Source organism: Cuculus canorus, chromosome 5 (genome assembly GCF_017976375.1).
Source record: "Cuculus canorus isolate bCucCan1 chromosome 5, bCucCan1.pri, whole genome shotgun sequence".
Taxonomy (NCBI): Eukaryota; Metazoa; Chordata; class Aves; order Cuculiformes; family Cuculidae; genus Cuculus; species Cuculus canorus.
This window is the reverse complement of record NC_071405.1, coordinates 24,169,893-24,183,353: the sequence shown is the minus strand read 5'-3', so window position 1 is coordinate 24,183,353 and position 13,461 is coordinate 24,169,893. Positions and strand designations below refer to the sequence as shown.

The window sequence follows — 13,461 nt, the reverse complement described above, 5'->3', positions numbered from 1 at the left end:
AACTTCCCCAGTCATAACTTTTCATCTCCACTCTCTGTGGATAGTTACTGGCCCATGGATGGGCCCGCCAGGCATCTCCTCACCACCTTGTGGGAGGAAAAGATTTATATGTTCCAAGGTTCTTCCATTGATCCTTCTCCCTCTAAGTGGGGGAGAAGGAGAAATTATAATTGCTCTGTAATGTAGCATTCAGCTATGTGGTACAACTGGCTGGGAAGTGGTCACCACTTGACTTCCTAGATGCAACCTGGATACTTGACAACCTTTAGGTATCACTGCAAACCAAAAACATTCAGTATACTGAAGCAGTTCTGGGCGTATTCCTACTAGTGACTTAATTTTGTGCCCCATGTTAGACTTTTTAATAACATATCGGAGTAAAAAACATCTGTATTGTAAAAGTTACATTTTTATGAAAAAAAAGCACAATAAAAGAGTCACATTATTATAAGCTGATCAGGAAGGAAAGTACAGAGGTAATGGTGCTAGCAGCAACAAGGACAGGCACAATGAACTTAGTATAGCTAAAATTTATGATTATGGGGGAAAAACCCCACAGTTTAGATACTGACCCTCTTTGCAGACTCCGGGCAAGTCACTTTGCCTTTTTCAGTCATCTTTTTTCCTTTCCTTCCTGCACTTCCATTAGGCCCTCTTAGGGACTGACACTGCATCTCACAATAAAGAGAGACAATACTATAGCTCTATAGACCCTCTTCTTCTCCGCTCCTCCCCCTCATAGAATCATTAAAGTTGGAAAAGACCTCCAAGATCATTAAGCCCAACCTCAACCCAACACCACCATGCCTACTAAACCATGTGCTGAGGTGCCACAACTACACATTTTTTTTTAACATCTCCAGGGATAGCGACTCCATCATTTCCCTGGGCAGCCTGTTTCAATGCTTCAACACTCTTTCAAGTAAAGCAATTTTTCCTAATATACAATCTAAGCCTCCCTTGGGGCAACTTGAGGCCATCTCCTCACTAGTTACCTGGGAGAAGAGACCAACACCTGCCTTGCTACAACCTCCTTTCAGGTAGTTGTAGACAGCAATTACATCTCCCCTCAGCCTTCTTTTCTCCAGGCTAGACAACCCCAGTTTCCTTGGCTCCTCGTAAGACTTGTGTTTCAGACCCTTAACTAGCAAAGCCTTTGTGCATGACTGAAACAGGACTAACTAACAAGCCAGCTTTAACAATTGCTCTGTATTGCCAGACCTGGCTGGCCAGTCTCCTGAGAACATGATGATACTCACAGCTCTTGAAGCAAGAGTCAAAAAAAGAGAGAATTACAATATTCCATATTATTTCTTTCACATACTAATCTGCAAGGGGCTGCATAAAAATAACAAGAAAAGGCAAATGGACACTGGAAACTCATCTTAAAGTTTCACTGCTGATAAAGGAAGCAGACAAACTAGCAGCAACAGGGAAGGGAAAGGCTTGTGAAAGGTTTAAGAAGTTAAGAAAAAGCCTTACAATTTTAGGCAACAGTAGCCAAACATGCTGTAGAGGGATTAAAGTGTGACATAATAACACAAAGAATGCAACCTTCACAAAGGCATGAAAAGTATTTAAAGAGAGAAGATTCTCACCAAAGAAGTAAACCAGAAGAGAAGACAGAAGATCTATTCCCCATTTCAGTCTCTGAGCTTCTGAACGTAAATTTCATCCATTTTAACTTCACCATTCCCAAAGTGTAAATGTTTCCCCATCATATGTGAATATATAAATCTTGCTATTCATAGGTTTAAATACCTCTGTGAATCTGGTCATGGTACCATCAACCCATTGAAAAAGTGAGTGCATCATATGCAGGGGAAAAATAATTTACCAGGTTTTGGCAGACTCCAAGAATAGTCCAGTAAGCAAGTATGTATGGAAACTGAACAGACAGACTCTAAATTGTCTTCTTGCTTGCAGGAAGGCATGCAGGCCACTGTTCTCTGCTACACGTAGAGAATGTCACTCTCTCAAGATCATTAATGCAGCACCTGTCATTAACATTAAACAGTTAATTTAATGTTCCAGAAAAGGAAACAACTGAATGAGGACATATACACGTAGCCTGCATTCTATCTGAAGTGACTCCTCTGCTGTCCTTCAGCTTATGAGTAGAGTCCCAGCAGGAATGAATTTGACTCAGTTTCTAAGGCTACTACAATTTTCTACAATGATGTCCTTCATACCTCTGTCAACTTTGAAGAATAGAAGAAAGCCCCACTCTCTACTGCTCAGAAGTCTTGCCTTCCTGGGGAACAGGAATGATGCCAGTTTAATTGTCAGAAGGTTCATAGAATATTTTCAAACTGCTAGATGCGTAATCATACCTACTCTGCAAAGTCAGTAGTATTAATGAATATAGCAATAGATATGCACAATAAAATTTTGTAACCCCTGAAAAATAATTCACTTATGAGGGTTTTTATTAGAAATATTAACAGAACAAAGATTAAAATTAATTTATTGTAATGAAATTGCACACTGTGTCCAAGTGCATTTTTAAATCAGTCATTTGGACCCTCAAAACAAAACACTGAGGTTCACAGAGACAGTTGAGCCTCAGGAGGGTCCAGTCTGGGTGAAGCTTTCTAAATTGCTTTCTATGTAGATAGCGTCACTAGGACAAACTCTGAAAATGTTCTTCATCAATATTCAATCATTACTTAAAAAAAACTGACCAAAAAACCCTAAAATTAAATAAAAAAAATAGATATCAATATTTCCAGTCTTATGTGCCACGACTAAAAGACAACCCTTCTGCAACTTAAGCCCTTCTTACAGGCTGCCTTTGGTCTTCATTCTAGATTCCCTGCCTAACCAAAACCAAACCTCTCACTGTATTTTGATTTCCACACCTCTTTTATCACTTTCTCTGCCTTCTACTTCCCAGGGTCTGCCTCCTTGCCCTGCTATTTTCAGGATTCTCTCATGGCTCCTTACCCAAATTCAGCCTCCTTCCACTCCCATCTTAATGTCCCTTTCACCTATTCTCCAACTCCAGGCTCCGTGACTAGATAAACTTAGTCTTTCCACCACCCAATTCCAAACCCCAAGTTTCTCTATCCCTCTTGCAGCTTTTGCAGCCCAGTTCTGTGTTCGTCCAGTTTTGCCTGAATCCTCCACACGAGTGGTTCAAGTTATGGACTGATGAGACACAGAGCTCAGAGATGAAGTAATGAACGCAGAGTTCTAATATCTATCAAACAATCCAGTACCTTATAAAGACTCTGTCCCACGCCAAGCCAGAGTATGGATCAATGCTTACAGACTGATTTACAATGCCTTTTCAACCTGTTTCCTACAACATTAAAATGTGGTGCAGTAACAATTGTTATCAATGAACAAGACGGCAGCATTTTCTTTCTCTCAGCTACACTACCTGGTGACACACCATAGACAAGAAGGGCAAAAAGAAGAAGCAAAAATGAAATTGTCATGGATGAGGATGGGTAAATTTAAACACAGTTTTTATACAACAGCACAACTTTCTGAGTAGAAAAATTGAGCAGATTTCCACAGAAAAAAAGGTCTATCTGCATGGTCATACTAGTGAAGAACAAGATCTGAATACATACACGTTATCCCACATAAAGGGTGAGACAGGCAGCAATACTATGGAGATCTGCACACCCAAGTCTCATTACCTTTAATTTTGAAATACTCAATTCAGGATTTCAAATATGTCCTGAGTGAAATGAAATCAATTTTGCTTCCACAGCAGATCACAGGAAAACAGCAGGTGGATGGAACCTCAGGAGGTCATCTTAGGCCCAAACTCCTTTTCAAACATCATCTTTGTGCAGGAGTCGAGATAAGGACTGAGATATCTGGTTTTGAATTCTTGTTATACCACATACTTTTCTTGACCGCAGGTAACTAAATTTACCAGACTGCTGTCTGCCTGCATTGTTCTGCAGTCAGCAGAAAGGAGATGCTGCACTATTACTGTATTAAACATCTGAGAAATGCTTAGGTAATGTGGTCTGAAATACAGGCAGACAGCTAAATATTAGTGTTCCGCTAATATGAGAAACTTCAGAATCTTAGCCTGAGCACTCCAGAGCATTCAACCTGGGTTTCTTCTTCTGTTCGAAGAGAGTGAGGGCCTGTGTCCAGAGATGTTAAATTTGGTTCTGAAGTTACATTTTAGAAATTCTGGTTTTTGTGTCAAACCTGCTTCTTGGTTTCAGGGTAAAGACTTAGCTTGTAAAAATGGTTATCCACAGTGTGCTTCAACTGAACCAAAATCAACTCTGAGTAAATCGGAGTCACAGGAATAAAGATTACATTAATAACAATTTTCTTTATAGGTTTAAGAACATACAGTAATATGTTAAAATAATTATTTCTTTTTTGTTTCATTTGCCTTTGTTTACTACTTCCCTAAATGGCATTTTAGTCAGACACTTATTTACTGTGTTAAACTACTTCCTGCAAACTTGGCATCTAGACCTGGGGAAATGCATAAATTACCCTGGAGGTCGTTTTCCCTTCTCAGCCCTCCAGGGGATGCCGCTGGCAGATTGAGCCAAAGCACAGAGAGATGTTTGTCTTATTTCTTTCTCCTATTTTGGATGCCAGCATTAATGCACTGTTAGAAAATGAACAGCTCAGAGAGAAGGTGGTTATTTTTTAAATTCTAACTTTAAAACAATGCAGATTTCCTAAACCAGTTTATAAAGAAAATAAATAAAGCACTTATCCCAATTAACTTCAACGACATCTACCTGCCAATCCTTTTGAAACCTGTATCATTAAGCCAGGCAATGAGTGTTAGAACTACAACCAAAATCTAAGTGTGACTTCCAATTAGGAGACCTTGGGAGCCACACAAGCAAAACTTGCCATCGAATGTTTGTCATTTGCCCTGTAAAGTGGTTTTAAATCATCATACATCTATCTCCACCCTGGAAAACTATAAAAACTCCAAGTGAGATTACAACCACTAAAGTTTACTGCTCAGCAACTGCAGGAACAGAGTGAGTCCCAGAGACATCTTCATGTATGGGGGGGAAAACAACCTGAAACCAACCCAAAATAAATAAAACTCCATGACATATGAACATTGTTTATAAGAAATACATACTATCACATTGTTTAAAGAGAATTTACATCAGCACAAAATGACATATTCTACCAAGAAGAAAAGTATGCCTAGAACAGCATTTATTACACAAAGTTTATGATATTAAAGTGTCAATAAAGATTAAGAAAAAAAAAAAAGGGGGGGGATGCATCAATCCAGGATACTGAGAATGATGCTCTTAACTAAGCACTGCATTTGTTAAATAAAATTGATGGAAGTTGATGTTCTTCCTATAGCCTCTTCACTACAAATGTACAAGAAACAGCTTTTTCTATCCTGTCATAAAATTACTTTGAAGAGTCAGTCCTGTCTCCTCTAGTCAGCAAGAACATCATTGATTTTTGCTGAAAAATTAATAGGCTCTTGTACTCTCTACAGTATGTTAAAAATGTCTAAGACTGCTGTAGTTTCTCTACAATGCATCAAATCCTACCTGAGTCTCCACGGTTAACTATCAGTGTAAAATATAAACAGGCTTAATGACTTGTGATCCTGACTCAGAGCTCTGTTACACACATGCTGCTGAGAGACACTTTATTTCACTGTAGGACTGACTTTCTCTCTCACTGCAGGAACACAAAGTATTCCTACAACATGCCTTTTCACTCTAAAGTAAAAGGGCAGCATGGCTCAGAAAGAAATGCTAACTCCTGCCTTTCCCCCAACCCACAATTCATCTTTACCCACTGATAACAATGGGAGGAGCACACTCAAATCAAATCCTAAGTTATTTAAAATCAATGCAGCTCCTGAACTGTCCGTGGTTGACAAACCACTGGACAGAAAACCCCACAGACTCTTTTAATTTCAAGGCAGCTCACTGACTAGATTCAGGAGACTAATGGAAATACGTTCCAACACATTTCTAATACACAGCAAGTAGTTTAAGTATTCTCTGTACCGTATTCGGGAAAATGTTCATAGCAAAGGGAGTCCAAATCAATTGCTTTAACAGCCTAACACGAGCCGGTGGAGTCATACAGTTAGAAACATTGCACCACCCAGTCACCCCAACTTGTAATCACTCTGGGAATGTCACTCAAAAGTTCTGGAGGACATGGAGGCATAGAAACATTTTGAACCAAAAGATGAGCCATTGGACCAGAAAAGCTATAAATCAGACTTGCTAGGCAGATGGCACTGCAAGCTAGAGAGCCGATGGCAGATGGAAGTGAGAGCTTGGATAAGACAAAAAAATTGGTTGCAAATTAATGAGAGCTGTAAGATGCCAGAGACAACTACTCCCCCTTTCTGATCACCCCGCATCAAGTGAGGGTTAGATCAATCTCTCCTCCCACAGAAGTTTACCCAGGAAAAGTTTTCAGAGCCATAAAGAAAAGGCAGTTTGGTTTCCCTCAAAGAGGGATACCCACAGCAGCCATCCAAAGAGTTACTCAATATGAAGTAAGAAGAAGATCCATAATTAAAAAACGCCAGGCTCTCATGAAACTTTTGAGGTCCAAAGCCTTCTACATACAATCTGTAAACTCTCCAGGACAATATAAAGACTTGTATCTTTCCATGGCAGAGGAGCTTCCAACAAAGGGGAAGTTGCAAGCCAGGAATAATCTTTAATGGAAAAATGCTGCACAAGACTAACTTTAGTGAGGATTTGATCTTAGTTCAGACTTAAAATGAGGCTGGCTTGGTGATCACAAAAGCTCCATCTCCCTCCTGCAGCTGACCTACAGTTCCTTGGCTGCTGCTATGGGATAAGCAGTCTTTAACTTCTTATGACTGCAGAACATTTACTATTAGAAAAAATGTGTCATGCCTCTTGATATTCATGCATATCAGTCCCTCTAGCTTTCAAATCTTGGAGAAACCTTTCTCCTCTAGTTTATATACACACATGCACACATATATGCACACTATATTCTCCTTTTCTTTGCCACAGCCTCAGGGTTCTTTTGTAAAGCAGCATTGCCAAGACTTCAAAGTCTTCTCTGTTCTGGTACAATGGACCCAGAAGCAATAATGCTTCCAGGAGAACACAATACAGAATGATCTGCCTCATTTACTGAAGTAACCTCAGACAACATAAACTACATGGGCCTTTCAGCAGACAGCAGCTTCCACAAAGCTTCTAACATTACTTTTAGAAGCTTATGGCGGGTTTTCTCCCAGATACGTTACCAAGGGTGAGCCTTTCTTACATTGTCACGGACATGCAAGGATCTCATGGTCTTGCAAGCTTCTACAGTTGCCATTCCTGACAACTGAGGATTTTTTTTTTATTTGTATATAAGAAAAGGGGATGGAGTGGTAAATAAATTAACTTTGCTGAAAAGGGAAGTAAAGCTGCAGGCTTCTGTGGGAAGCTAGTAAATAGAAGGAGCACAGCAATACCACTGCAATGATACAAAGGATTAACGTGCTGTCAGACAGTCTGGCATTTCCCAAGATATTACAAAGCTCTTGTATTCTAAATAAACATGGAGAAACACGCACATAACATAACAGAACTGCTATGTACCATATACACACCCACACATTCACAGGGCCTTGTAGTGCTTAAGGCAGATGAAGAAATGACATAGGTGAGAATAAGTACTTCTCATAAAGTAGCCTACACAAAGCACTGTATTCATACAGCACATATACATATTAACTATCTGTTCTCTAGATTAAAATAAATTACCAGAAATAAAGTCCAGCCATTTAAAGTATTTGATGGTGCATTTCTGAGATTTTCATTACATTGGGATAAGCACATAACTGAAAGCTTGCATATCCACAGTGAAAACCCACACCTTCCCACCAATTTTCTATGCAGTCTTGATCAAGTCTCTTGAACTTTCCTGGGACTGCTTTCTCCAGATGTAGTCACAGGGTTACACAATCTACACTGTCATGGAGAAGAGCTATGCTACTTGCTCTTTTTATAGATAGGCTTTAGGTCATTGCTCTTCTCATTACAGAGCAAATCTCTTTCTCTGGCTAACAGAAGAGAATGGAGAAAAAAAAAAAGAGAAAAGAAAAGAAAAAAAAGAGAAAAGAAAAAAAAAGAGAAAAGAAAAAAAAAATAAAGAGGGCAAGCCAGTCAAACACCCCCCAATAAACAAATCTACAGAAAGTTGTTACTGGAAAGTCAACCGTCCGAGGTCCTTACAGACCGTGACTGTTCCAACAATCAATTACGGGTATTTTCAGTATGCTCTCTTATTTGAAGCTATCTTACAACCAGCTACTCCTTGCAGAGTCTAAAACTACTCTTCAGCTGCCAGAAGATACGCAGAGATAAGTTGTAACAATAACTGCAGAATAACCACAAAGTGAACTAAAAATGCTTTAATTGCAGTCGCTGTGATATATTTGATCTGTGTTTCGCAACAGAAAAAGAAAAAAACTTTAAAAGAAAGTTTAATTGCAGCACTGTGACCAAAAAAATCACTAATTTAATGCAAGTCTCATGATACATTTAAAACCTCATCATCCTGAAGCATAGTATGGAATCCTCTCTTCTGTACCAGTTCTTGTGGTTACAGAGGAAAGTCCATCTCAATTACCTGAATTTCAGAAAGCACATCAAAATGATCTGGATGTATTTATCTATTTCAATTGTTCTTAAACTAACTTTACAATTTTAGAGGAATAGAGGGACCTGACCTATTTGTTCTAACATCCAGAGAAGTCAGCACTGCTCCTGATATTCCAATTTACACATAAGCATATGTTTTCCTTGGCAGTTTTTATCATATTGTTGTAAAATGTTCTCAATCATACTAAACGGAAAAGTCTTCAGCAAGAATTTTGATAGGTATCTTTCTGCCCAGCGATTTTACAATTTTGTGGCCTTGTTAGTTTGGCTTTAAGCGTGCCTGCCATGTATGTGTTCAGACACGATCACATTGATGCATTCATGTAAATGGAGAAAAATTATAGGATAGTATTTTCTGAGCATTCGTCAAGAATAACGATGTGTTTTCAAAAGGTCATTTATTTCTTCTTTTTTGTCTGTGAACAACATCGGACAGTCAAATCAACAGCATCATAAAGGTAGATGCAGGCAACAGCAAACTATCCCATGAAGTTCTTACATAAGTACAGAGAAGCTCTTGGACACCATGATAACTCAGTTAAAGCTTCTGCACATGCATACTTTGCACAATGTTCTTCTACTCCTTTCTCAAAGGTACATAAGCACAGCACTGATCCTTAATCTATACAACGAGTGCCTCAGCATTACAACAAACATGTAACTATGGGAGGGGCTTATTGCTCCAAACTCTTGTACTACCTGGAGCTGGAAAGCATTCCAGATACTCATGCTGTCACTGTTTACAGGATGGCACAGACTCTGCTGTCATTCCTTAGTTGATCAAAGTCATTTTAAAAAAAAAAAAAAAAAAAAATCCGAACTTAACATTAATTTCCCTAGTGCAATTGGCAAAATGTCTTCTCTCCCACACAACCGTAAACCAGAGAAAGAAAAGAGAGAGAGAAAAGGAAATAGACACTGGAAAAGACAGATGGGAAGATGAAAGCATTGTGGACTAACACTGATACTAAAATGCGTCATCTCTCCCTGTCCTCAATCAATTATCACTGTCTCATGAAGATAGATATCCTGAAGTAAAATGAATTCCAGGGTTTCCATATTACTTAACTCATCATCCCCCTCCACACAATATCAATTATTACTCTGAATACATAGTTTATCATTAACCTAGCAAAACATGATTAAATGTATAATGGTAATGAACACAAATTACCACGCTAAGATAGTATCTCAAACACTGCATGTGTAGCTACCCATACTTCAAGAAGAGTACATCTTTCATTACCCAGGGCAATATACATAGCATCGCTAGACGAAATAACCACCAAATGAATCAAAATTAGAGAAATCAAATTGTCAGCACATAATGACCCAAAGCATTATTATATCTGAACAATGACTTTTACCTTTAATAGTATAAAGTCATGGCATTACATAGCACAATAAACCTTATTTCTACACAGTTCCGTCCTGGTTTTTGTTTGGGTTTTTTGTGTTTTTTTTTTTTTTTTCTCTAAGTTTGATGCTGTTACATACACCCTAATGTTATGTTCACCCTCAATCATGACAGCACTACACAATACATCTTAAGAGCTTATATGACATTGCAAAGTTTTCCATCGTACCTCGGCTCCGTACAGTTCTCTTTCTTCATGTGTCGCATTAGGTGATGCCATCAACCTTCTATTCTACCTCCACATTTCTGACAAACACGTCTGTTTGAAATAGTTGATTCTCTGCCTGTATTAAATAGAAAGAGGTTATTTTTTCCTGCACCATCTTAACTGGGCTGTATGCCCCTACTAGTGATGAGGCACCGATGGACTATCAGTATGTGAACACAGCAAATGAAGGCGCCACTGAGGCACAATCCCAACATACCTATGCTACGTGCTCCTAGCTACAAAGGGCGAAACTAGGTAAGGAGAGGCAGTATTGGAGCTACTAGCATATTTCTGGCCATCCAATACCTGCTGTGACCCATAACAGAAAAATATTCTTCAGGAAGCAAATGCCGAAGCCTGCATCTGTGTAACTCAACACAGAGCAGTTCCTATAGACGAAGCCAGCCAGCTATGCTGACATGAGCAGCAATCACACTTCCATTTAGTCATTTGCACTTGCCATATGACATTATTGATTTCTTAAAAAAATAAAAATGCATAGGGAGATATTCCAGTTACATTTTGGTTTATTCTGAGTCTTGGGGATGACCTTTCCAATGTTGGGTATACTTGGTAATATCAATCCCTGCAAAACTATCAAGGAAAATAACTGCACCGTGGATCCCTACAAGTCTTAAGAAAAACAAAGTTCTTTAGAAGACAATGGACCTTTTGCCTAAACTCATATTTCAGAAGCATTCTCAATGGAACTTGCTGAATAGAGTACAGAAGGAGCACTTGTGATCATGCAGGGTATGCAATTATACTAAATCAAAGGAAGAATAGAACCCCCCTTTAATTTAAATCACTTCGATCTCGACTTTATCCATTTCACCATGAACATATTTATAATAACTAAAATTCTTCCATGGCTGATCTAAGAGTTTACATCCAGTCATCTTGTAATGCTTGTGCTTTCCTACAGTGACTCTTGCGAAAAAAAAATTACCTAGCTTGGAAGTTTGTTTGGCTAAAGTATTTGCAAAAATAATCTGACGCCACAATTACAAGAAACACAGAGAACAGATGGTCAGTGTTTATGGATACAATATACCGTAAATTAGCCAGCTGAAAAAAAAGTACCTGATGCAGCATACCATGAAAAATTAGGTTATGAGGGATTTAGCTGATAACCCAAGAGATTAAAAACTTTCATTTGTCATTACATTTTTCATGCAAACCTAAAAAAGTTCTTGAAAACTATTATCTGCAATAAGAAAAAACACACACTATGTAAACATAATCATACCCCAATTACTCACTTTCACAAAGCGGTTAATTTATGAAAATAACTGCTGGTGCGAGGCACAAAAAAAAAGAATGACATGATACAGACATGACAAACAGCTCTAAATAAAGAAACATTGTACTCTAAAACCTCAATTAAAAACAAGCTGAAAGTTCTAAGATGAGCAATATACTAACATGGTCTAAGACATTAAATCCTTAAATGGATGCCTCATTACCAACCCAGGCAATAATTTCAGCAACAGAGCATTAGAAAGTACAAGTTCCACCAGATTTTGCATCCCCTGAAGCACACATTTTAACTTTAGCTTTAATTTAAGCAGATGACCCCTTCTAATTCTGCTAAAAATCTGATTTTCTTATATTGAGCACAGACGAAGGATCTGGGTTTAGTTTGATTTTGTTTTTAAATCCTAAAGATTTACGGACCGTTGGCAGTCCCACCTAGAGACCCAGGTGCTGTCCCAGCAACCTTAGATTTCCTACCTGAGGGAAGCAAAGCATATTGCAGAGCAGGGCCTGAAGCTGCATGCTCACCGCCCAAACCGTGCCAGCAGGCAGGAAAAAAATAACGAATGGGCATGAGGGAGTCAATTATAAATGCACCAGTTTACCAACACAGCACCTGCACAAAGGATACAACAGACTCTATAAAACACGAGATTAGCGGTGTTCCTTGGCTAAAATACATAATTTTCTGTCAAATCCACACTGAATGGGGGGTGGAGAGGAGAAGATGGAGAAAAGAAGCAGCCGATGGGGGTTTAGAACCTAAAACCGAAAGGTGTCCCGAAGTTGCGGAGGGGAGCGCCGGCGAGGATCCAGCTGCACTAGCAGCGGCAGCACAGAACTCGGGGCCGCTCCTCGCCCGAAGCCCCCCAGACGCACGGCGGGGTCGGGACCGGGAAGCGACGGGCTCTCACCCCAGGAACAGGACGATTCCTCGGGGCAACTCGAAGCGGAGCAGCCTAACCCCGGCGCGGCCACTCACCCAGTCTCGAGAGCAGGCTGGACATGCACCAAGCGAAGAAGAGGATGGCGCAGATGAAGCCCAGCTGATGCAGCAGCATCTCCCGCCTCTTGCGAACTTTCCTCAGCAGAAGCAGCATGGTCTTCGGAGGAGCGAGCGGCGTCTCGTTCAGCTCCATGCGAGCCAGCATGGGTCGGGCGGCGGGGCTCAGTGCCGGCGACTCCCCGCCGGCGGCTCCATGGCGGAGGGAGCCCAATGCCCGGCGCCTCGGCTCGGCGGAGCGCGGAGGCGGGTCGAGCCCCGCGCGCGCCGCTGTCAGGAGCCGGGCTGACACCCCGCGCCCCGCGACGGAGCCCTGGGGGGCGGGAGCCCGGCTGAGCCCCGCGCGCGCCGGGAGGGGAGGGCGGGGGGGAGCGCCGCTCTGAGGGGCCGGGCTGAGCCCCGCGACGGAGCTCTGGGGAGGGGGAGCGCTGCGCACAGGAGCCCGGCTGAGCTCCGCGTGTGCCGCCGGGGGGGGCACGGCTCTAAGGGGCCGGGCTGAGCCCCGGGGGCGGTGGAGAAGGCGGCAGCGGTGGCGTCACCCCCCGCGCTCCCAAAGCAGCCGAGCGGCACCGTGGGGGGTGGGTGTCACTGCTGCTCCCCACCCGCCTCAATAAGTTTAAAGTTTATCCCTCCCCGCCGCCGGTCCGGCCCCCTCTCCCCCGCCCATCGCCCACAACTTTCCGGGGGCGCCGCTGGCTCCCCCCTTCACTCGTGGCAACGCGCGCGGCGGGCGAAACCGACAGGCTCCAGCCTTGCGTTCCCTGAAATCATCTGCGTGCGGGGCGGGAGCCGCCCGGGGATGGGCTCCCGGCGCCTCAGGGGAACGGGGCTGGGGGGGGGCTCGGCTCGCGCTCCCCGAGGGGCGGGGAGGGGAGCCGGGGGTCAGGGTTGGTTCGTGGGAGTCAGGGCTCAAGGCGAGGGACGCATTCTGAAAACAGCCCTT

The 13,461-nt window shown here is 41.8% G+C and overlaps 1 protein-coding gene across 4 annotated transcripts in view; it reads right to left on the bottom strand.

Moving 5' to 3' along the window:
• SLC24A4 (solute carrier family 24 member 4) overlaps window positions 1-13,070 on the bottom strand; it is a 97,979-nt gene extending 84,909 nt beyond the window's left edge. Inside the window, exons 1-2 of one of the 4 annotated variants that reach the window (XM_054067239.1) lie at window positions 12,498-13,070; window positions 10,224-10,334 (exon numbers count right to left, since the gene is read on the bottom strand). In XM_054067239.1, the coding sequence (XP_053923214.1) occupies window positions 10,224-10,257 (34 nt within the window). In that variant the 5' untranslated portion in view covers window positions 10,258-10,334; window positions 12,498-13,070. The remainder of the gene's footprint in view (window positions 1-10,223; window positions 10,335-12,497) is intronic. The other 3 variants (XM_054067240.1, XM_054067237.1, XM_054067238.1) reach the window with 3 other exon arrangements.
• Window positions 13,071-13,461: the final 391 nt, after the last annotated feature.